The 23,313-nt window shown below is 40.5% G+C and overlaps 1 protein-coding gene across 2 annotated transcripts; it reads left to right on the top strand.

Moving 5' to 3' along the window:
- On the top strand, positions 1-23,098 carry LOC307131362 (uncharacterized protein). Of its 2 annotated transcripts, XM_079824968.1 has the most exons (3): positions 30-68; positions 5,814-5,997; positions 20,336-23,098. In XM_079824968.1, exons 2-3 carry the CDS (start codon positions 5,877-5,879, stop codon positions 21,430-21,432), a joined length of 1,218 nt encoding a protein of 405 aa, XP_079681094.1. In that variant the 5' UTR covers positions 30-68; positions 5,814-5,876; the 3' UTR covers positions 21,433-23,098. The 2 variants fall into 2 exon arrangements, with proteins under 2 accessions (XP_079681095.1, XP_079681094.1); XM_079824969.1 differs by lacking the exon at positions 5,814-5,997 and having other exon boundaries at positions 1-68.
- Positions 23,099-23,313: the final 215 nt, after the last annotated feature.

The following is a 23,313-nucleotide window of genomic DNA, read 5'->3' as shown; positions in this document are numbered from 1 at the left end:
AGTGTGGTGATGTGACGTCATTAGGCTGCGCCCCGCTCCTGCATTTGTTGTGATTCGGTTGAAGAAAGGTTAGTTTCAAGAATGTAATCTGTTTATGTCGATAGAAACCGTTCAATTATTCACAGTGTTTACAAGCAACATGAAATTAGTTTATTCACTATTGAATGTTACATTGTAATGCTTTAACTAACTTTAATGCAGTACATTTTGTGTGACTAAATCGCATCCACACCAGTAACAGAAAAGCTGCGTCTCATTTTTCTCCCTCCATCGTGAATCAGTTCATCATAAACACGAGTTCAGTCACTGGCGAGTAGTGATGAAGAAACGGTGAGCTTTTCGACACTCAGAGTCAATTGAATCAAATACTTTGCGAAACGATTCATTGATTCGAATCGCTACACGAGCTGGTCAAACAGTGAATGAACGAGAACAACAAACACTAACATGTGTTATGACAACTTTGTGCTTTTTTACATTTTTCTTGAAAATTTAATTATTTAAATATAATCTGTAATTCATTAAATATCAAATGTAGATCATAAATACCTAAGTATGATGTTTCTATATAGTTTGTGTTATCGTATTAATTTGTAGAGCTAGTTTTGAGTGTTTTTAGTCTGAACCAAAAAAAGAACCAAACATTTAAATACAATAAAGCAATACACAAAAATGTATAAAGTAAGCAAATATTTAAAACAGATTAAAGTGCTAAAGAATTATAAAGAACAAAATGTAACACTTTACAATAAGGTCTCATTAGTTAATGCATTAACAAAGAGCGAATAGCTACATTTATTAGCATACAGTTATTATTCTTTGATAATGTTAGTTAAAAAAAAAAGCAACTGTTAGTGTTAGCTCAGGTCCATTAAATAATACAGTTACAACATTTGATTTTAATAATGTGTTATTATTTTGCTGAAATTTACATTGAACTAAGATTAATAAATGCTTTAGAAGTATTTTTCATTGTCAGTTTAATGAATGAACTAATGTTAAATAATGGAGACTTATTGTAAAGTGTGTGACTGAACAACAATCAGAACATATTCAAACAATATCTAGGGCATGTAATTTAGTCCATATTAAAATATAAAATGTTTAAGTTTGAAAATGAATAGCCTTAAGTCTTTGTTATCTGATGAGCACCATATCGTTTTGTTTACGAGGGTTACCTGGGAAACAGCTGCATTTCTGCGGTTCCGTCAGCACCCTCTGCTGTCAGAGAGTGAATGTGCACTTCAGTCTCCTTCACTCCTTCCGCCATGTGCTCGGCTCATGCACGGTTTGTTTACATTAGTGCATGTTCCTCTTTGAGGTATTGTTCATTTTAAACGGTTGATGGGTAAAGTATTCTTAATATGCATTCTAAAAATCTGAATAATTCGTCAGAAATAATTATTCATTATATTTTGAAGTGCCCACGATAACAATATTGTGCATGTTCATTATTGCGGTATATCGTATTACCGTATACCGGCACATGTCTACACGTAACTAATGATAAAAATAAGTTCCCATTAAATACGAAACGAAATTAAGGATCAATAAATAAATACTGAAACAAAACAATAAGAAATGATTTTATTTGACATGCACAACCGCGCGCTAACATATAACGTTAATCCATTCACATTTTTTCTCTCTTAAAATGTAAGCGCATGTAGGCCTGTATGTCAGCATTATCATAAACGTATAAAGAATTGAAGTCTGTCATGTAAAACAAGAGCGTATTTATGCAGTTCAGTCTGCTATTCTTTCTGTTAATGTTACGCCTGATTGGAGGCTTCCGTAAATATTTAGTTTATACATTTACATTTAATCATTTAGCAGACGCTTTTATCCAAAGCGACTTACAAATGCCTCTCCTTGAACTGTCACCTTATCGTGGTGGAGAGGTTTGAGTACCCGAATGATCCTGGGAGCTATGTTGTCCGGGGCTATATGCCCCTGGTAGGGTCTCCCAAGGCAAACAGGTCCTTGGTGACGGGCCAGACTAAGAACAGTTCACAAACCCTTATGACCACAATTACACCAAGGACAGTGACGTCGCCCGGCATGGCGCAGCCGGGGCCCCACCCTGGAGCCAGGCCCGGGGTTGGGGCTCGTATGCGAGCGCCTGGTGGCCGGGCCTCCCCCCATGGGGTCCGGCCGGGCTCAGCCCGAATGAGTCACGTGGGGCCGCCCTCCTGTGGGCTCACCACCTGCAGGAGGGAGCGTAAGGGGCCGGTGCTTTGTGAATCGGGCAGCAGTCGAGGGCGAGGCCCCCGACGACCCGATCTCTGGACACGGAATCTGGCTTTAGGGACGTGGAATGTCACCTCGTTGGCGGGGAAGGAGCCTGAGCTTGTGCGGGAGGTCGAGAGGTACCGACTAGAGATAGTCGGGCTCACCTCCACGCACAGCTTGGGCTCTGGAACCACACTTCTCGAGAGAGGCTGGACTCTCTACCACTCTGGAGTTGCCCATGGTGAGAGGCGGAGGGCTGGAGTGGGTTTGCTTATAGCCCCCCAGCTCAGCCGCCATGTGTTGGAGTTCACCCCGGTGAACGAGAGGGTCGCTTCCCTGCGCCTTCGAGTCGGGGATAGGTCTCTCACTGTCGTTTGTGCCTACGGCCCAAATGGCAGTGCGGAGTACCCGGCCCTCTTGGAGTCTCTGGGAGGGGTGCTGGAAAGTGCTCCGACTGGAGACTCCGTCGTTCTACTGGGGGACTTCAACGCCCACGTGGGCAGTGACAGTGACACCTGGAGGGGCGTGATTGGGAGGAACGGCCCCCCTGATCTGAACCCGAGCGGTGTTCTGTTATTGGATTTCTGTGCTAGCCACGGTTTGTCCATAACGAACACCATGTTCAAGCATAAGGGTGTCCATCAGTGCACGTGGCACCAGGACACCCTAGGCCGGAGGTCGATGATCGACTTTGTGGTCGTGTCATCAGACCTTCGGCCATATGTCTTGGACACTCGGGTGAAGAGAGGGGCGGAGCTGTCAACTGATCACCACCTGGTGGTGAGTTGGATCCGATGGCGGCGGAGGAAGCTGGACAGACCCGGCAGACCCAAACGTACTGTGAGGGTCTGTTGGGAACGTTTGGCCGAGCCCCCTGTCAGAGAGATCTTCAACTCCCACCTCCGGCAGAACTTCGACCGGATCCCGAGGGAGTCTGGAGATATTGAGTCCGAGTGGACCATGTTCTCCACCTCCATTGTCGCTGCGGCCGCTCGGAGCTGTGGCCGTAAGGTCTCCGGTGCCTGTCGAGGCGGCAATCCCCGAACCCGGTGGTGGACACCGGAAGTAAGGGATGCCGTCAAGCTGAAGAAGGAGTCCTATCGGGCCTGGATGGCTTGTGGGACTCCGGAGGCAGCTGACCGGTACCGGCAGGCCAAGCGGACTGCAGCCCGGGTAGTCGTGGAGGCAAAAAATCGGGCCTGGGAGGAGTTTGGTGAGGCCATGGAGAAAGACTATCGGTCGGCCTCGAAGAGATTCTGGCAAACCGTTCGACGCCTCAGGAGGGGGAAGCAGTGCCCTACCAACACTGTTTACAGTGGAGATGGGCACCTGTTGACCTCAACTGGGGATATCGTCGGGCGGTGGAAGGAATACTTCGAGGATCTCCTCAATCCCACCGACATGTCTTCCGTTGAGGAAGCAGTGGCTGGGGACTCAGAGGTGGACTCGTCCATCACCCGGGCTGAAGTCATCGAGGTGGTTAAAAAGCTCCTCGGTGGCAAGGCACCGGGGTTGGATGAGATCCGCCCTGAGTACCTCAAGTCTCTGGATGTTGTGGGGCTGTCTTGGCTGACACGCCTCTGCAGCATCGCATGGCGGTCGGGGACAGTACCTCTGGACTGGCAGACCGGGGTGGTGGTCCCTCTTTTCAAGAAGGGGGACCGGAGAGTGTGTTCCAACTATAGGGGGATCACACTTCTCAGCCTCCCCGGGAAAGTCTATGCCAGGGTACTGGAGAGGAGAATTCGGCCGATAGTGGAACCTCTGATTCAGGAGGAACAGTGTGGTTTTCGTCCCGGTCGTGGAACACTGGACCAGCTCTATACCCTTTCCAGGGTGCTGGGGGGTTCATGGGAGTTTGCCCAACCAGTCCACATGTGTTTTGTGGATTTGGAGAAGGCATTCGACTGTGTTCCTCGTGGCATCCTGTGGAGGGTGCTCTGGGAGTATGGGGTCGGCGGCCCCCTGCTTAGGGCTGTTCAGTCCCTGTACAACCAGAGCAGGAGCTTGGTCCGCATTGCCGGCAGTAAGTCAGACTTGTTCCCGGTGCATGTTGGACTCCGGCAGGGCTGCCCTTTGTCACCGGTTCTGTTCATAATTTTTATGGACAGAATTTCTAGGCGTAGCCAAGGGCCGGAGAGTGTCCGGTTTGGGAACCACACGATTTCGTCACTGCTTTTTGCAGATGATGTTGTCGTGTTGGCTTCCTCTAACCAGGACCTTCAGCATGCACTGGGACGGTTTGCGGCCGAGTGTGAAGCGGCTGGGATGAGAATCAGCACCTCCAAGTCCGAGGCCATGGTTCTCAGTCGGAAAAGGGTGGCTTGCCCGCTTCAGGTGGGTGGAGAGTTCCTGCCTCAAGTGGAGGAGTTCAGGTATCTTGGGGTCTTGTTCACGAGTGAGGGAAGGATGGAACGGGAGATTGACAGACGGATCGGTGCAGCTTCTGCAGTAATGCGGTCGATGTACCGGTCTGTCGTGGTGAAGAAGGAGCTGAGCTGCAAGGCAAAGCTCTCGATTTACCGGTCAATCTACGTTCCTACCCTCACCTATGGTCATGAGCTGTGGGTCATGACCGAAAGGACAAGATCCCGGATACAGGCGGCCGAAATGAGCTTTCTCCGCAGGGTGGCTGGGCGCTCCCTTAGAGATAGGGTGAGGAGCTCAGTCACTCGGGAGGAACTCGGAGTAAAGCCGCTGCTCCTCCACATCGAGAGGGACCAGCTGAGGTGGCTCGGGCATCTATTTCGGATGCCTCCTGGACGCCTTCCCAGGGAGGTGTTCCAGGCACGTCCCACCGGGAGGAGGCCCCGGGGAAGACCTAGGACACGCTGGAGGGACTATGTCTCCCGGCTGGCCTGGGAACGCCTCGGGGTTCCCCCGGAAGAGCTAGAGGAAGTGGCTAGGGAGAGGGAAGTCTGGGCGTCTCTGCTTAGACTGTTGCCCCCGCGACCCGGCCCCGGATAAGCGGAAGATGATGGATGGATGGATGGACTTACAAATGGGGAGAGCAATAGAAGCAACTAAACATACAAGGGGCAACAGCATGCAAGTGCTGTAACAAGTCTCAGTTAATCTCGCGGAGTAGTACAGGACACATACATTTATTTTTATATTTTTATTAAATAAATAAACAAACAAACAAAAAAGAATAAAATAGTTAAGTGCTAGTAGATTTAGGCTTCAACTAAGTTTAATGGTGCAACGCAAAAATATTTAGTAGTGCATAAGTTGTAACTTAGCGCCCATTTACGTCAAAACTAGGCTAGTTGTAACTTGCGCACAGCTGGCGCGACAGGTGTCCTTTATCGATACATGTGAAAAGCACCCCGGTGGCATTATAAGGATCTGTTATGTTTAATCTATTAAGTTTTGCTATGTACAAGTCTATGTCTTTTGAATTAAAGTGCACAGTGAACTCTGTTGCCTTGAAACTCATGCTGGCGCCGGCTGTGACCCTTCCGAGTTCTATTAACTCTCCCTGACTCTCTTACCAGTGACTGAATTTGAGCTGATTGAGACACGCAGAGATTTAGTTTGAATTTATTTTTCTTTCTGTTAATTACTCTCATCATAAACAGGACAAACACACAGAAAAACTGGTGAAGCAACTGAGATCCACGTGAAGGGACACTATTATAAAGATGGCGTTTATTAAAGAGGAGAGTGAAGACATAAAGATTGCGATTATTGAAGTGGAGATTGAAGACGTGAAGTTTGAGGAAACGTTCAGAGTGAAACATGAAGAAACTGAAGAACAAACAGGTTGGTTTCATTCTCAAAGCTGAACGGAGTCATTTGATCCTTATTAAAATGTCCAGCTCTACAGAAATAGAGATGTATAATCATACAGGGAATAATAGAGAATAATTTTTGTTTTGAACTATTTGTTTTACTATTTTAACATCCCTGAACATAAATAGCAGTAAATTAACCTTAAATCAAGCAATAAATAAGTAATAATTCAGGGCTCCAGACTAACATTTGAGAACAGTTGCACTAGTGCCACTAACCTCTACAACAGCGCTGAGGGGAGAGGGGGGATTTTTAATCATAAAGGCCATTCAATCATAAAAATACTATTGTTTTGCATCGCTTAGTGCAGTTACTTATAATATTACAGCCTGGTTTCACAGACAGGGCTTAGACTAAGCCAGGATTAGGCCTTAGTTCAATTTAGTTCAAGGACATTTAAGTAACTTTTATAAACGTGTCTTAGAAAAACAAAACAAAACAAAAAAACATGTAAATGCATGCATAGTGTTCATACTTCAGTACAAAGTGTCAAAGTTTGACAGGTTTATTTTTTGAATATTTTATTAGCAAACGTTTTGATGTGGGGGGAAAATATACAGTTGTGGTCAGAATTATTGCCCCTCATTGGTAAATATGAACAAAGAAGCCTGTAAAAATAAATCTACATTGTTAATCCTTTTGATCTTTTATTCCAAAAATGCACAAACATCTAACCTTTCATTTAAGTAAAATAATTGAAACTGGGGAAAATCTCTTTATGAATACATGTATTTCTCCAAAACCCATTGGACATCATTATGGCACCCTTTTGTTCAATACTTTTTTCAACCTTCTTTAACTCTTTGGCCGGCTACACACTGCAAGCGGGGCGTGAGCGTCTCAGCTGCGTGGCGTGTCCGTTTTTATTTCGGCTCCCATGTTAACAGGTTAGAGCGTGCACACTGCCTGTGTGAGACGCGCGGAAAACGCGTGCATGCTAGAAATAGAACCGACGCCTATCTTTCACGCGACACGCGTGTTGGAAGCGTTTCCAGGCAAAATAGAATAGGAAAATATTTTATGTCATTTTGACACGAATTGCATATTTATACATGACATTTTGACGTTTGAAAGTCTCTAGGTTGACATAAATGCAGATATAATTGTAATTCTTAAAAAATTATAATATCGATTTTCAAATATTGCACCTGTCAATACAGAACAAAATATTTTGTAGCCTATTTGGCCGTCAATACTGCCGAGTGCCGACGTTGTCTTTGTTGTATCAGTAGGCTATATATTTATATAAATATATATTTATATACTTTATGTTTAACATGAAGTATAGGCCTTCCACTACGTCACCTAGCAGCAGCAGTGCTGCGTCAGACACGCTTCTGGTGTGCAAAGACACAGAAAACGCCACGCAGCCGCCATGCAGCTGACACGCAACAGAAACGCCACGCTCACGCTTGCAGTGTGTAGCTGGCCTTACAGGTCTGAGCTGTTATGTGGCCCTTTAAAAGTTTTGACATGCTCTGACATTTGTGCTTTTTTCAGTTGCTTATAAACATATTAATGGCAAAAGTGTCATTACACTGTATTCAGCACTACTGGGCTACCATAATATGAGAGCAACACGTACATGCTTGTATTTTTGAGAGAATAACGTTTATGCATGTTTAAAAAAAAAAAAATTACACAATAGATATGTGTCCACAAGAATTTTGACTAATGGGTGTTGTTGCCTAGAGTTTTTTGCTTCAAATTGATGTTAGAACCATTGTGCCTACTCATTCACATAAAACAATATATTGATTTACATTTTGTAAGACACTTTTTGTTTACAAAGGCCGTATGCGAAGGGGTTAGTTAGTTAATGCACTGTGAACTAACATGACTAAACCATGAACAGCTGGATTTTTACTAACTAATGTTAACAAAGATTAACTAATGGTGTTGTTCATGGTTAGTTAATGTTAACTAAGGCATTAACTAATGTTAACTAATACAACCTTATTGTGTTACCGAGAGGTGTGTGAAAGCTCTCCAAGTAGTCTGAAATTCAGGGTTTTTGCTTCTTATCTATCAGATCGAAAGTAACTAGTAACTAACTACTTGAGTAGTTTTTTTATCGAATACTTTTTTACTCTTACTCAAGTAAATATTACGATTGTTACTTTTACTTGAGTACAGATTTTGGCTACTCTACCCACCTCTGTAAATAATTTTAAACGGGTCTTAATTTTCCTACGTCCATGTAACGCTACCTCTTGCTCATTGAAATGCTCCCGCAGCGCATCAGTGTGTTTGTGTGTGTGTGTGTGTGTGTGTTGTAGTTCGTTCTTTCGCTAGTCCAACTATAGTTTGCTGTATTACAACTACAAATGAGGCCAACATGCATCTTACAGGGAGTGCAGAATTATTAGGCACATTGATTTTCTGATCATATTTTTTTTCCAGGCACATTTGACCAATTCCAAACCACAGTAATCCTAATAACTACTATTGATTTAGTATTTAATAATGTATAAGTGATATATAATTGTTCATGAAGGCTGGAAATGAAAATCACCTTATATTCAGGTGTGCAGAATTATTAGGCATGTTTTCTTTTACAGATAAATTGAGCCAAAAAAGAGATTTAACTCAGACTGAAAAGTCAAAAAGTATTAAATGCCCATGAGAAGGATGCAATACTAATGCAATACTAGACATTGCAGTTAAGGCATGACCATTGGACAGTGAAATGCTCGTTGGGTCAGCAGGATCTGACAAAAACAGGTGGTGAAGAAAAGACACCTATTAACCGCAAAAGAATTAAGAATTAAGGTGAAGAATTAAGGGTGAAACCATCAGGAACCCTTTAGTCTCCAGCGCCACCATTTTCCAGAGCTGCAACCTACCTGGAGTCTCCAGAAGTGCAAGGTGTCAGGATCTCAGAGACTTCAGTTAGGTAAAGAATCCTAAAAAATGACCCCCACTAGATAAGAATCATAAGCTGAAGTGTTGTAAAATACATGAAGCCTGCTTTTTTATAGGCTTTATAGGTTTTATAGGTTGAGAATGACTCTTGAAGGACCAGCACCACATCCTCTAGTACCACTGTTTGAAGAATTCATCTTCCAGAATCTGGCCGTACGTTTTGGGAGTTCATTTTAGTCCATCCTGAAGTCCGTTTTGCAGAGATGGACTAAAAATGAACTCCCAAAACGTACTGCCAGATTCTGGAAGATGAATTCTTCAAACAGTGGTACTAGAGGATGAGGAGCTGGTCCTTCAAGAGTCACTCTCAACCTATCTGTCCATAAAGCCTATAAAAAAACCTTCTTCATGTATTTTACAACACTTCAGCTTGTGATTCTTATCTAGTGGGGGTCATTTTTTAGGATTCTTTACCTAACTGAAGTCTCTGAGATCCTGACACCTTGCACTTCTGGAGACTCCAGGTAGGTTGCAGCTCTGGAAAATGGTGGCGCTGGAGACTAAAGGGTTCCTGATGGTTTCACCCTTAATTCTTCACCTTAATTCTTAATTCTTTTGCAGTTAATAGGTGTCTTTTCTCCGCCACATGTTTTTGTCTGACCCTGCTGACCCAACGAGCATTTCACTGTCCAATGGTCATGCCTTAACTGCAATGTCTAGTATTGCATTAGTATTGCATCCTTCTCATGGGCATTTAATACTTTTTGACTTTTCAGTCTGAGTTAAATCTCTTTTTTGGCTCAATTTATCTGTAAAAGAAAACATGCCTAATAATTCTGCACACCTGAATATAAGGTGATTTTCATTTCCAGCCTTCATGAACAATTATATATCACTTATACATTATTAAATACTAAATCAATAGTAGTTATTAGGATTACTGTGGTTTGGAATTGGTCAAATTTGCCTGGAAAAAAAATATGATCAGAAAATCAACGTGCCTAATAATTCTGCACTCCCTGTATATTGCAGCCAATCAGCTTTCGTGTTATTGGCGTGAGGCTCTTTTGGATTGTACCACAGACACATCAAACGGATTTTATTATTCAGCTTCAGTTCTTCCAGTTCACGCGATTGTGAAAGCGAAGGCGAATCTTTCTTACTTGCCATCTCGCATAATGACCAAATAAAAGTATGAAATGCCCGATAGCACTAAAAAAAGCGATGTAAACGCCAAACTGATTCGCTACTGACACACGGACAGATGTCAGACTGCACGAGTGTACCGAATGCGTTCTATTTCTAGGCGCATTACTCTAGGTCTTAAAATGAAAGCAACCCAATATAGCCTAGCTTATACCCGCTCCTGTCTGTGTCGTTAATATTAATCAAACAACAAAAATGGGGGAAAACAAACAGTAGCCTACCTAAACTTCAAACACTGTTTGTATCTGTATTATTAAGTTGTATTTATATGTCCTATTGTCAAATAAGATTCATGCATTTAGTTTGTTTTATTGCCATGTGTGACTATTGTGCATCTAACATAATGATATGGTAAACGTGGCATCCTAATTATGAAAGAAAGAAAAAAACAGAAAATGACCACCACAAAATCAGTAATTTTGATCTCACAAAAAATTATATATCCTCTCTCTCTCTGTATGTGTATATATATATGTGTATATATATATATATATATATATATTAGGGATGCAACAATACAGTTAGTCCACGGTTCAATACATACCTCGGTTTTTACCCACGGTTTTCGGTTCGGTTCGGTTCTGATGGATTGTCACATACATTTTTTGTTATTCTATTCTTAGGCAACAGGAACCGCAAGAGGTTAAAGAGAAAAAAGACTATTTTTTTATTGCAATACTCTTTCTTTATTTTACTTAAAATAATTGAAAAACCTTACTTAAACTTAAAACTTTACTTTGAAAAAACCCTTGTAGCCTACACATTCCTAGTGTATTGGATAATATAAAATAAATATATATATAAAGATTTACACTGGCAGGTCAGAGCTGTACAGCAGCATTTAAGGATGAAATTGAATGAATAAATGTAAAAATAAAACACTACATAGACTTCACTATAAAATATACATTGATTCTTAGCTACTGTATTAGTTTTTCAGTCAAGAGCAGTGAGTGATTTTCTCTGTCTTTTGTTGTTGTATTAACATTAAAAGGAGATTTCACTCAAAACTGAAAATTGTCATCAAGAAATGAATACAGGTTTGAAACAATAGTGAGTAAATAATTACATAATTTTATAGGTGAACTGTCCCTTTAAGGACCGCGTGTTCACTGGCTGCGCTGCTGTCAGTTTAAGACCTCTACACATCTAATATACAGACACGATTGCGATTTTACTTTCACTTTAGACATAACCGACTGTGTTTATGTTAACCTTGTGTGTATTTGACAGTATTAACGCAGTTAGACGACTACTTAGTTCAGTATTCACGTGTTTGACAGGCTTTTAGTGCGCACGCTCTGAAAAGCGCATGTTAAAGGGTAACTAAACCCCTGCTCAGAGCTTAACTCCACCCACTGGCAATTTTCAAAAAATGCTGGAAAAGTGGGCAGATCCCGGCGGACACAGAGGGGACGAACCGAGGGCGGGGCTGAGCGGAGGGCGTGAACCTGAGACCCGCAGTGACGGATTGATGGATAGCTGTCAGACTCGCGAGTCGCAAAGATGGAGAATGACTGGAGTGACGCCAGCTTTGCAACAGAGCGGTCATTTCTCCTACCTTCACCTGAAGTGGAGGAGGGTGGATTGTCTGTAACAGACACAAACCCGGAGCCTTATCAATGCGAGCCGCTGGCTCAAACTGCGTTAACTCCCGATGCCGACGATGCTAGTGAAGCAGCCGCGCAAGAGAACCGACCTAATCTATCAGCAACCACTTGCGTGTCAGGGTTTGAAAGCGCGTCTCATGTATGAAAATTATCTGTACACATGACGGGCGGCAATAATATCGCAAGAAAAGCCTGACGTGTACTGACAACTGCATTATTTAACCGTATTTTCTTCAATACAATGTTAAAGCAAGTGTCAAGTGAGTTTCATTCATAATGTTTACTTCATGTAATATGACAGTTCATACTGGGGTGAAGCCGTTCTCATCACGTGATTGGGGGAAACATTTCTGAGGGCGTGGTGAGCTCGTGTCAGGGGCGCGGATAGTGAGCCGTTGGAGGTACCATCCTACGTCACGATGTACCACAACGTCCAATAGGAAAATTCAACTGCAGTAGCCACCGTTCAACCTTAAGAGGGCAGCACTTTGGCGGTTTTACACCATATTTTATAGAATTAAAATACTTTATACTCAAATGTCAAAACATTTACTTGAATCAATGAACAGCATTAATAAAGCCCCAGTATTACAGATCATTAACTAAAAAAAGTTGGTTTAGGGTTTAGTTACCCTTTAAAACCGCGCACGCGAATGAAACCGGCAAGGCTTTAAAACGCATGCAAATAATGAACTTTCGTGATTGTAAATAACTATAGTGTTCCGTGAGTATAACTCTACCACTAACGTGTGATGTGATGTGATGTGTATGTCGGTTGTTCATTATTGGGATGGAGGCAAATTATAGAATTTGTAGAAAAAGAATTAATTAAATGCGAAACCGAAAAAAACGCAATTCACAAGCGCGTATTGAACCGTGAATGCCGTACCGAACGGTTCAATATTATATTGAGAATTGTGGCATCCCTAATATATATATATATATATATATATATTTATATTATACATACATACATACATACATACATACATACATACATACATACATACATACATACATACATACATACATACATACATACATACATGCATGCATGCATGCATACATGCATACATACACACGCATACATACACACACACACATATACACATACACAGGTCAAAAGTTTGAGAGCGGTAAGATTTTTAAAATGTTTTTAAAATGTTTTTATGTCTCTTCTGCTCACCAAGGCTGCATTTATTTGACCCACAATACAGCAAAAACACTATTATTGTGATTTTTTTTTTTTTTTTTTTTTTTACAATTTAAAATAACTTTTTTTATATTTGAATATATTTTGAAATGCAATTTATTTCTGTGATTCAAAGCTGAATTTTCAGCATCATTACTCCATACTTTAGAGTCACATAATCCTTCAAAAATCTTTTTTTAACTTTCTATTTCAGATGAATGCTGTTCTTTAGAAGAATCCTAAAAAAATGTTTTACACAACTGTTTTCAACACTGATAATCATAAATGTTTGTTGATCATCAAATCCTCATGAGAATGATTTGTGAAGGGTCATGTGACACTGAAGACTTGAGTAATGATGATAAATTCAGCTTTGATCACAGGAATAAATGACACTTTACTACAGTATATATTCACATAGAAAACAGTTCACAACAGAAATGTCACAATATAACAGCTTTTTTTTTTTTTTTTTTTATAACATAAATGCAGCATTGGTAAGCAGAAGAGACTTCTTTAAAAACATAAAAAAAATCTTACCGTTCTCAAACTTTTGACCGGTAGGGTGTTGTATATTAATCCTGGTGGGATTGAGCTATGAGGAAGTGCAAGTTTACTAATACTTTGTTCAATTTGAATAAATTAATTTGCTTTGCAAGTCATTTTGTGATTCTGCATTTCCTATTGTAGGGTTTTTTTGTGTGTTATATAGGTCTTAAATTTAATTCATAATGGTCTTAAAAAGGTCTTAAAAAGTCTTAAATTTGACTTGGTGAAACCTGCAGATACCCTGATGTAGTAGATAGCCCCGTTTCCACCGAAATTACCCAGAACAATTTGTACCAGGAACTTTTTTTTTTACCCCTGACCTGCCACTGTCTGCATTTCCACTGCGGTCTAAAGTACCGTGAAGATTATGCAAATTAGTCTAGAGACTTGGGACTGCGCGCGGCTGCTCCTCCCAGTCAGCGACGGATAATAATATTTTTTGTGCGATACTGTCTGCAACAATAACAAGTATGGAGGAGATGCAAGCAGCGGTACTTTTGCTAGTTATGTATTGGTTTACTAAATATGTAATTAACAAAACTGCAAAAAAGAGACGAGCACTGATACTAAAGCGTATTCTGAAAGCTCGTAAAGCTAGATTTAAAATAAGACAACGTATGTTATTATCAGCTATTACCGACATTGACCGTGCGATTGCTGAGACAATGCGCGCCCGGACAAAAAGAGCAAGACTGATATTTACTGAACGCAGAACAAACCTTGCAAGACTTTTTAAATGCCGGTTGGAATAAAATGCTGCATGAGCTCAACCGATCAGCATGTTCAGCGCACAAGTCCCACCCCCGAAAGTTCCGGAACTTTAAAAAAGCACTACCTCGCGAGCAAGGCCGTTTGGAGGGGTACTGCATAGTAATAAAATAATTTAGTTCAGTTAGAGAACAGACACTACAATTAAAAACTGAACGCGTCTTTCCAATAAAGTGTGAGTGAGCCGAACGAGAACACGACACAGACGCAACAGGAGTCAGATTTCATTCATCACGAGAGCAAAGAGTAGGGGTGCACCGATCCGATATTAGGATCGGATATCGGCCGCGATACTGACAAAATAGCTGGATCGGGGATCGGAAAAATGAACAGATCCACAAGCCGATCCAGGTGTTTTTTTCCGTCGCAGCAGAACCGACGTCATTCGTCAGCTTCACTTGTGTCGCATGCTAGAAGAGACTCGGCTGTGTGGAGGAGATATTTCACGCTTGCCACGCGAACTAGTTCGCAATGTCTGCAAAGTAACTTAAATGTTTCGAGGGGAGGTGGTATTACTGCAAAGTCAGGGTTTTTCCTGCATTGAACATTTTTTGACGGCCGCCAAAGCCTAATTTGATGAGTTATTGTGATTTACGAGCGATGTAGAACAGATGCTGCGCTTGTGACTGAGTGACAGAGAGACCGATCAGAGAATTCCTCCCCCGCGCACACTCTCTGGGTCTTCAAAATAATCAGCGTTAGCTCTCTCATATTTCACATATTAATCCAAATCAAAAGGTCGGAAGACCGAAACCATGATGCACGTGACACATTCGGACAAATTTGTCCTTGAAATATCGCTGGTTGTGAATTGCGCTCAAAAAACATTGCCTCTTCTCTTACCAGCTGACATAAAGCATACTTTCAATAAACGGGAGACAAATTTTATTCAGTTATGAAGTGTTTTCTTTGTGTTGACATCTTTCGCGATGTTCTTACAGACGGGATTCACACACAACGTGTCTGCTAATGTCCGATTCGTGACCTGATGACTCATTTGAACAGAATCATTTTAACGACTGGTTAGAACAACTGATCTGTCCAACACTGAACTCATGAATCAGTTTATTAATTTACTCAGAACCGGCTGAAATGAGAACACAAGTGCTTACCCAATTAAGCAAGAGTGGGTAGTAAGAATTATTTTTAATTATCGACAGTATTTCAGCTTATTTCTGTTGACAATGTGTAGTAAAATAAATAGGCCTAGCCTACAATCATTTAGACAGGAGTGAGGTGAAACCAGAACAAAGTTGTTATTAGCTAGCTGATCATTTTTATTAAATTGCATATGGCAGAAAATTAAGACTATTTGTTAATTTGTAATGCTACTTTTTAATATTGATATGATTATATACCAAAACAATGATCTGTAGTGTAAAAAATGTTTGGTAACTGTCAGATTACTATTGTATGTTTGACTGTTTTTTGTTTCCACTGCTACATTTTATTTATTTAAAGAAGTTTGATTACATTCTATTTTAGATTTGAAAGCACAATTGTTTTTTAAATAAATAAGAATTCAACACTTTACATTCATCTGTTATTTTGTCTTAGTTATGTTTAGTTAGTAAAGTCTGGTGCCTTTAGTCTCTTCAAGGAAGGTATAAGGTGGAAGATATACAGTTTATTATTAATTCAACAATAGTATCGGATCGGTATCGGGTATCGACAGATACACAAAGCCCAGGCATCGGTATCGGTATCGGGACTGAAAAAGTCGGATCGGTGCACCCCTAGCAAAGAGCTGAGCAGAGCTGAGGTAAGCACGGCAGTCATTCACGCGGCACATTTTCAGATCATTGGAAGGTTAACTTTCATAGGAATTCATTGAAAAGTTGAAACACTCACTTTGCTCCATATCGCTCCGTTATGAATGCCTGAGCCGAGCGGTTCTTCAACATGAGTGTTAATTGTCATGCTGTTCTTCAACATGAATGTTTCTTCTGAACATGAACTGTTCCTCTGAATTTGAACATTCCTTTCTGAACATGAGCAGTTCTTCAGAACATAGGCTTCTCTTGCCTACTCTATTATTTTTAATTATAGCCTATAGAAATTAAATGAATTAAATAAAGAATGATTTTGATTTTATTTAATATAATAGACTATTTCAAAGCAAGGCCGTAACCAGGTCAAACAGAACAGTGAATTAAATTCTAGGTCTAATTCTATAGTTTAATAATATATATTATTAATATATTATATATTATTAGTCCCGGGATTCTTCGCATGAGTGAATAAATACATAGATCCACTGTCAGCATTTGGATTCCCTAGTGGTGTGGTGGTAGAGTTTTTGTAAACCGTTTCAAAGGTTCAAAGATGTTCATCAATGATTGTATATTGCATGGACACTTTTGTGTGCATTTTGTTTTGTGATTTCTCCTTAAAGAATATGGTCTCTCTCCGCAACGGCATTAAGCAATAGATTGACACGCTTGTCTGTGTGTTAAGACTGCACGAGCCAAAAGAGAATGTAAAACACGCCAACTTTGATTTGATTGGCCATCTCAATCATTTTGACATTGGCAAGCGCTGTTAGACCACTTTCATTTCGATTGTCTGATCAGCCTCACATTCTGTTCCTGTCAATCACGCGATGTCAACCAATTATACTGCATGAGGGAGGGCCGAGCCAACTCACACACACACACACACACACACACACACACACAAAGTGAGGCAGCTTGCATTTCTTAAAATAAAAGTGTGGCACATGTAACTCAGCAAAAAGGTGCTTTTCAGAACAATGCGCAGGCCTCACTAACACTAAACTTTAATGCCAAGACTTGGTTGAACACGACTCGTTCAAGTGTTTTAGCAATGAATGGAAGAAGGGATACCGGTCTGTAATTGTCTAGATGTGCTGGGTTTAGAGTGGGTTTCTTAAGCAGTGGGGTTACCCGAGCCAGCTTGAATGCTGTTGTAAAGGAGAGGCGCTGATGATTTGATTGAGTGTGGGTACAACTGAAGAAGAAATGGTTTGAAGGAGATGGGTGGATATAGGATCAAGCGGACAGTTGGTTGGAAAGGATTAGTGTGTAGACTTCTGCCTTCAATAGTGGAGAGGAGGGCTGTGTGTGTGTGTGTGTGTGTGTGTGTGTGTGTGTGTGTGTGTGTGTGTGTGTGTGTGTGTGTGTGTGTGTGTGTGTGTGTGTGTGTGTGTGTGTGTGTGTGTGTGTGTGTGTGTGTGTGTGTGTGTGTGTTAGCTGTTAAGATGTGTGTTGATTTGTGGTGTGGAAAATTGGCCGCTGATGGTTGTTGTTTTATTAATGAAGAATGTGGCAAAGTCGTCAGTTGTTAGGGTTGATGAGGGGGGAGGAGGGTTAAGAAGAGTGTTTTTAAAAGCATGTGAGAGTCAGACAAATTGTTAATTTTGTTGTGGGATTGTCATTTTAGCAGTATAGACATTAGCAGAGAAGGAAGAGAGTAGGGATTGATACAAACCAAGGTCAGTGGGATCTCTCGATTTGTGCCACTTCCTGTCTGCAGCCCTGAGTTTAGAAAGATGCTCGCGGAGAAGATCAGACAGCCAGGCGTCTGAATAAGTTTGAATAAGTATGAATAAGTTACAATTCAGGGCTCAACATTAAGCCTGCTCACGTGCTTGTCCTTCGGACAAGTAAATCTGTCATTCACTTGTCCGAGTAAAAAATTTGCTTGTCTGGACATTTGTTTTTTTTTTTGTGTTGTAAATAAAATGTATAATGTATTAAATGTAAATAATGTTATGAGATTGTTTTAAATATTTTTTGAATATACAAATAAGAAATGTTGGAAAGAATGTTTAAACATGAAACTAAACTGCCAGTTGGTGGCGGCAGGTCTTAATGAGTGAATCGTTGAGTCGATTCGTTCAAACGGCTGATTCATTCAGGAATGAGGCAGTTGTTTATGAGTGAGTCATTGAATCTTTGATTCAACCGATTAATTCAAACACTGAATCATTCAGTAACACACTGTTGCTGTTAGATGCGTTATGGTTCTGCTGTGATCTTTGTTTGGAACTATTTTCGCTGCTGAAATGGAACAAAAACACTCCATATTGCGTCTAAAATGTAAGTGACTTAATAATTTACTTAATACTTTAATTGTTTATGGAACTGTCATATGAAATCAGTGTCACGTTTTCAACCGTGATGGTATTCAGGAAAACAGCACTCTTGGTAATGTGACGTTGCAACTGTATCATATGTTATAAATATAAATACCAGCTTACTTAATTTTGTACGGTTGAATTCCAGCAGGAAAAACTAATTATGTAATTTCCTGAAAATTGTCTCAATGAAATTGTGGTCTTTTTTTGGAAGTCGAGAAATACATACTAACAGTGTGGAAGATGACTTCAGGGACACAGTAAATTAAGACAATTGTAAAAAAAAAAATAACTATAGTTTCACATGATTTATATGTATAACTAGAGGTAGTTTAGCCTATTCTATAACATAATATAAAAATATTTTGAGATTTTTATCATTTCATAGTTTATAGTTCTTGTGGAAGTTGATTACTTTGCACTGAGGACATGATAAAATTGAATGCATATATCAATAAAAAGGTGTGTAAAGTACAAAATAGTATTTTTAATACCTATTATATCTGTTTAAGTGATAAAGAAGACCTACATTTATAATTTAAGCCATTTCTTATGTGACTCATTTTATAGAAAATATGAGTAAGTAAATCATAAAGACAGAAAAGTCACTGTATAACAGGAACGACCCAGCTACAACATGCGGCTGTTGTCATCGGTAGAAGTGGTGCCACTCTCGTCCTCATCACCACTTGTGACCGCGACACAAGTGCTTTGTATTTTAACCATAGATTTTAAACGAGCAGCTATGGTTGCGCGTTTCACACACCCTCTCCGGACCACTTTGAGTTGTTGACGCTGACAGCGGCAAAAGCGACGCATGCGCTTTTCACTTGTAAAACTCAAGGGTGTATGGGTAATGTAGTCTCTGCTCGCAAATGAGCGTACCGGTATGCTAAAAGCACGTTCTGGGCGCACGGAGAGGTGGCGGTACGCTCAAGAGCTATATTTGGAAGTGGCGGTACTGAGTACCGGCGCTTACCGGCCCACTTACAGCACTGCCTGAAACGAATAATAAAACATTTTACTATTTCTGCCACAATACCATGGTTACAGTTACCGTTACTATATTAAATCCATTGTGAATGTTGGTGATTTGTGAACTGAAACACCTTCTATAACTTGTTCATTCATGGCACAATGTTTTTCCTGGTTTCTAAGTCTGATATCTATGGTCATTATGCACCGTATTTGAATGCTTCTCATCAGATCTTGCAGCAATGTTATTAATAATTCAAACGTTTTCTTCACTGAAACTCCCATTCAGCGCTGTGTAGAAATGGTGTCGTGTAATCGAGATCGGGCTTGATTAACGATCCGTGCTGCACAGCTCAAACGAGTAGCATGGTTTCATTTTGCTTCCGTTTGCCATTTCTCATATGCATTTATCAGTTGGCAAATGCAACCTCTACACCATTGCGGAAAGTCAGCAAGGGAAGTGCGTAAACAGCTATTACTTTTGTGTGCACTTCTGTAATCATTATGACAGCGAACATCTTCTATTACTACTTGAATAGTACTCTTTTCAATTAATTTAATTCATTCAAGGATATTTAGCTTTATAACAGGTCTGGTTCTCTCCTTATTGATGAACAGGAATTGTAGTTTGTGATTTAAAACTGCAAATTCCTCCATCAATTTCATCGGTCTCCTAACAAGCTGATGGTCTTAACCAGATTTGATAAATAAGGGAGACTTACAAAATGTGCAGTGGGGGGTCCACTGGTGTATTGAGTATAACATCTGTAGACGGGACAGGTAACTCTGGTCCTGGAGGGCCTTTATTCTGCAGAATTTAGCTCCATCCACCTGCAAAATTCCACCCTAAGGCTTCAAGACTTCTTGAAAATTACAGGCAGGCTTCCCTTGATTAGGGATGAAACTTAACATTGCAAGACAGTGGCCCTCTAGGACCAAAGCTGCCCATCCCTAATCCATAGGAAAGGATATGGTATATAACATACATGTTGTTGGTTTTGATACTTTAAATGTCTAAATTGTTTTTGTCTGTTTTTGCCATAGATCTGATGGCACTGAAAGAGGCAAGTCATCATGACCTCATTGAAAGGGAAGAGAAAGACCTTTATGATAAACATCACGATTCCATGACTGGAGAAAGATCGACACAGGCTAAAAAGACTCAAAAAAGTGCTCAAAAGACCGAAACAAAAAGCAGTTTTACCTGCCGACAGTGTGGAAAGAGTTTCAGAAATAAAGGAAACCTTAACGTTCACATGAGAAGTCACACGGGAGAGAAGGCTTACACCTGCCCCCAATGTGGAAAGAGTTTCAGATGTAAAGGAAACCTTAAAATCCACATAAGAATTCACACTGGAGAGAAGCCTTACACCTGCCAACAGTGTGGAAAGAGTTTCAATCAACAAGGAAGCCTTATAGTCCACACGAGAATTCACACTGGAGAGAGCCTTTTCCCCTGCCAACAATGTGGAAAGAGTTTCAGTGGAAAAGGAAACCTTAAAGTCCACATGAAAGTTCACACTGGAGAGAAGCCTTACACCTGCCCTCAGTGTGGAAAGTGTTTCACTCGAAAAGAAAGCATTAAAAGGCACATGAGAATTCACACTGGAGAGAGCCTTTTCACCTGCCAACATTGTGGAAGATGTTTCAACCTAAAAGGAAACCTTATAGCCCACATGAGAATTCACACTGGAGAGAGCCTTTTCACCTGCCAACAGTGTGAAAAGAGTTTTACTCAAAAAGGAAACCTTAAAGTCCACATGAGAGTTCACACTGGAGAGAGCTCTTTCACCTGCCAACAGTGTGGAAAGTGTTTCAGTGGAAAAGGTCATCTTAAAGTCCACATGAGAGTTCATACCAGAAAGAAGACTTACACCTGCACTTTGTGTGGGAATGGCTTCACACGGAAAGTAAGCCTTAGGGAACACATGAATATTCACACGGGAGAAAAGCCATTTACATGTGATCAGTGTGGAAAGGGTTTCAGACGTAAATTGACCCTTAATTACCACATGAGAATTCACACTGGAGAGAAGCCATTCATGTGTGGTCCGTGTGGAAAAAGTTTCAGATATAAAGATAACCTTAAGTGCCACATGAGGATTCACTGGAGAGAGAACAGTTTTAGATGTCATCAGTGAGGAATGAGTTTCACAGACAGGAAACACTATGAGAATCATGTGATAACTCACACCAGAGAGAAGTTCCCATGTCTTCAGTTTGAGAAGAGTTTCCCATATCAAAGAGATCTGAAACGGCATTTGAAAACTCATTCTGGAAAGAAACGCAGTGTTTATCAGTGTGGCAAGTTTTAAAGAAGCAGCGATTTCAAAAATCAACTGATTTGTCTTTTGCCATCACTTACGGATACACCTGAAAAGTCATGCAGATCTGAGGCTCTCTAATTTAAAATGGCACCAGAAAGTATATATCTGTGTGAAATTAGGGCTATATTCACATTGCAGCCGATTCAGATGTTCCACTCAGATGTTTTTGTTGTCTTTTTTTTTTTTTTTGGTTGAGGCTGTTCACATGACCTTTAAATGTGGCCCATATCAGATACTCCTCTTCTACAATACTCCACCCTGGACTTCATCACAAGTGATTCACCCATTCTCACTTATTTGATTTGCTTTCTTCACCTCTATTTTTCTGGCATTTTATTTTCTCATTGTGTATATCCACTCCTGACCATCTCCTTTGCTTTTGTCACATTCGTCCTGTATTTATTTTTTTGTTTCTCTTGGATATATTTTCTGTTCTGTTTCAGATCACATTTATTGTGTCTATTAGTGTCTATAGTTACGAATCATGTTTCTATGGTTTCCGCTTAGTTTCACTTTGTTTATCCCTTTGTATTTATGATATATGATGGCGTCAGCGTATTTGGGCTTTAGAGTTTCTTTGTTTGTTTATGTGCATTTTGAACCTGTTCAGCTCTAAGCCTGCTCTTGGAGATTTTTTGTCAAATGGTAACTCTGTTCTGTTACGATCGTCAAACTCTCATCAGCATTCAGATGTCTTTATCTGCGCCCCGGGACTCTGGTTGTCGTGGCTTCATTCATCCTGCGTTTTTACTTGGGTTCCTATGGAGCTGCTTCTGTGACATTCCCAGTGAAGGAAGAAAGGTTGCTAGAAATGTGGAAAATGAGGAGGAGTTCTGATTCAATCTAAGGCCCTGTTTACACCTAGTATTAGATGTATTTTGGTTGATTGGATCACAATTAGACAAGGAAGAAAGATGTCTGTTTACATCTGGTGTTTTAATCCATCTCTTTCGACCACTTCTATCCTGATTTCTTTGAGGGGATGGTCTATGGGCTAAATATTTTTCAGATTTTCCGATCTAAAGTACGACATAAGCTCATGCAATTTTCATATGAACACGAAAGGAGATGACAGAAAAACATATGGATAGTATCAGCTTTCGTTTCTGTTCTGATAGTCACTTATTCCACCAGTCAGGAATGGTGAGTGTGTTTATGTTTGGTATGCTTTTTTTTGTTTATTCTTAAACTAAACTTAAGTCTTCAGCCGGGAAAGTTTAACCCTCTGAACCTTGAGCTGTTTTCTGGGCCCTTGAGGTGTTTTGACATGCCCTGATATTTGTGCTTATTTCTGTTACTTGTAACATTTTCATGGCTGAAGTCTGAGTACACTGTATTCAGCACAAACTCTGCAACAATAATATGTGAGCAGCATGTATGTAAAAGTTTATTGTTTTGAGAAAATTATGTTTATGTGTGGTTTGTGAAAAAAATAAAAATAAAATGTTGTCACTGAAATAAAGCCATGAAACCCATACTGAAATATTTGTTCACAAGACTTTCGATAACTTGATCATGTAGGCTAGAATTTTTGCTTCAAGACGATGTAAAAATCACTCTGGCCACTCGTTCACATAAAACAATATACTGATTTAAAAAAATGTAGACATGTTTTGTGTCAGGAAGGCTTATGCGGGGAGGGCATGAATCATCGTGAATATTGATGTGTTTCACACCTGAGAAAGACAAAGACCC

This window comes from Gobio gobio, assembly GCF_949357685.1.
Source record: "Gobio gobio genome assembly, chromosome: 9".
Classification (NCBI taxonomy): domain Eukaryota; kingdom Metazoa; phylum Chordata; class Actinopteri; order Cypriniformes; family Gobionidae; genus Gobio; species Gobio gobio.
Note: the sequence above shows the minus strand (reverse complement) of the source record. Positions and strands in the feature narration are given on the sequence as shown.

Bases quoted from the DNA above. Each gene is read 5' to 3' on its own strand.
- LOC307131362 (XM_079824968.1), top strand. From the start codon at position 5,877: ATGGCGTTTATTAAAGAGGAGAGTGAAGACATAAAGATTGCGATTATT. The intron at 5,998-20,335 runs GTTGGTTTCATT...TTTTTGCCATAG, and splicing joins AGAAACTGAAGAACAAACAG to ATCTGATGGCACTGAAAGAG.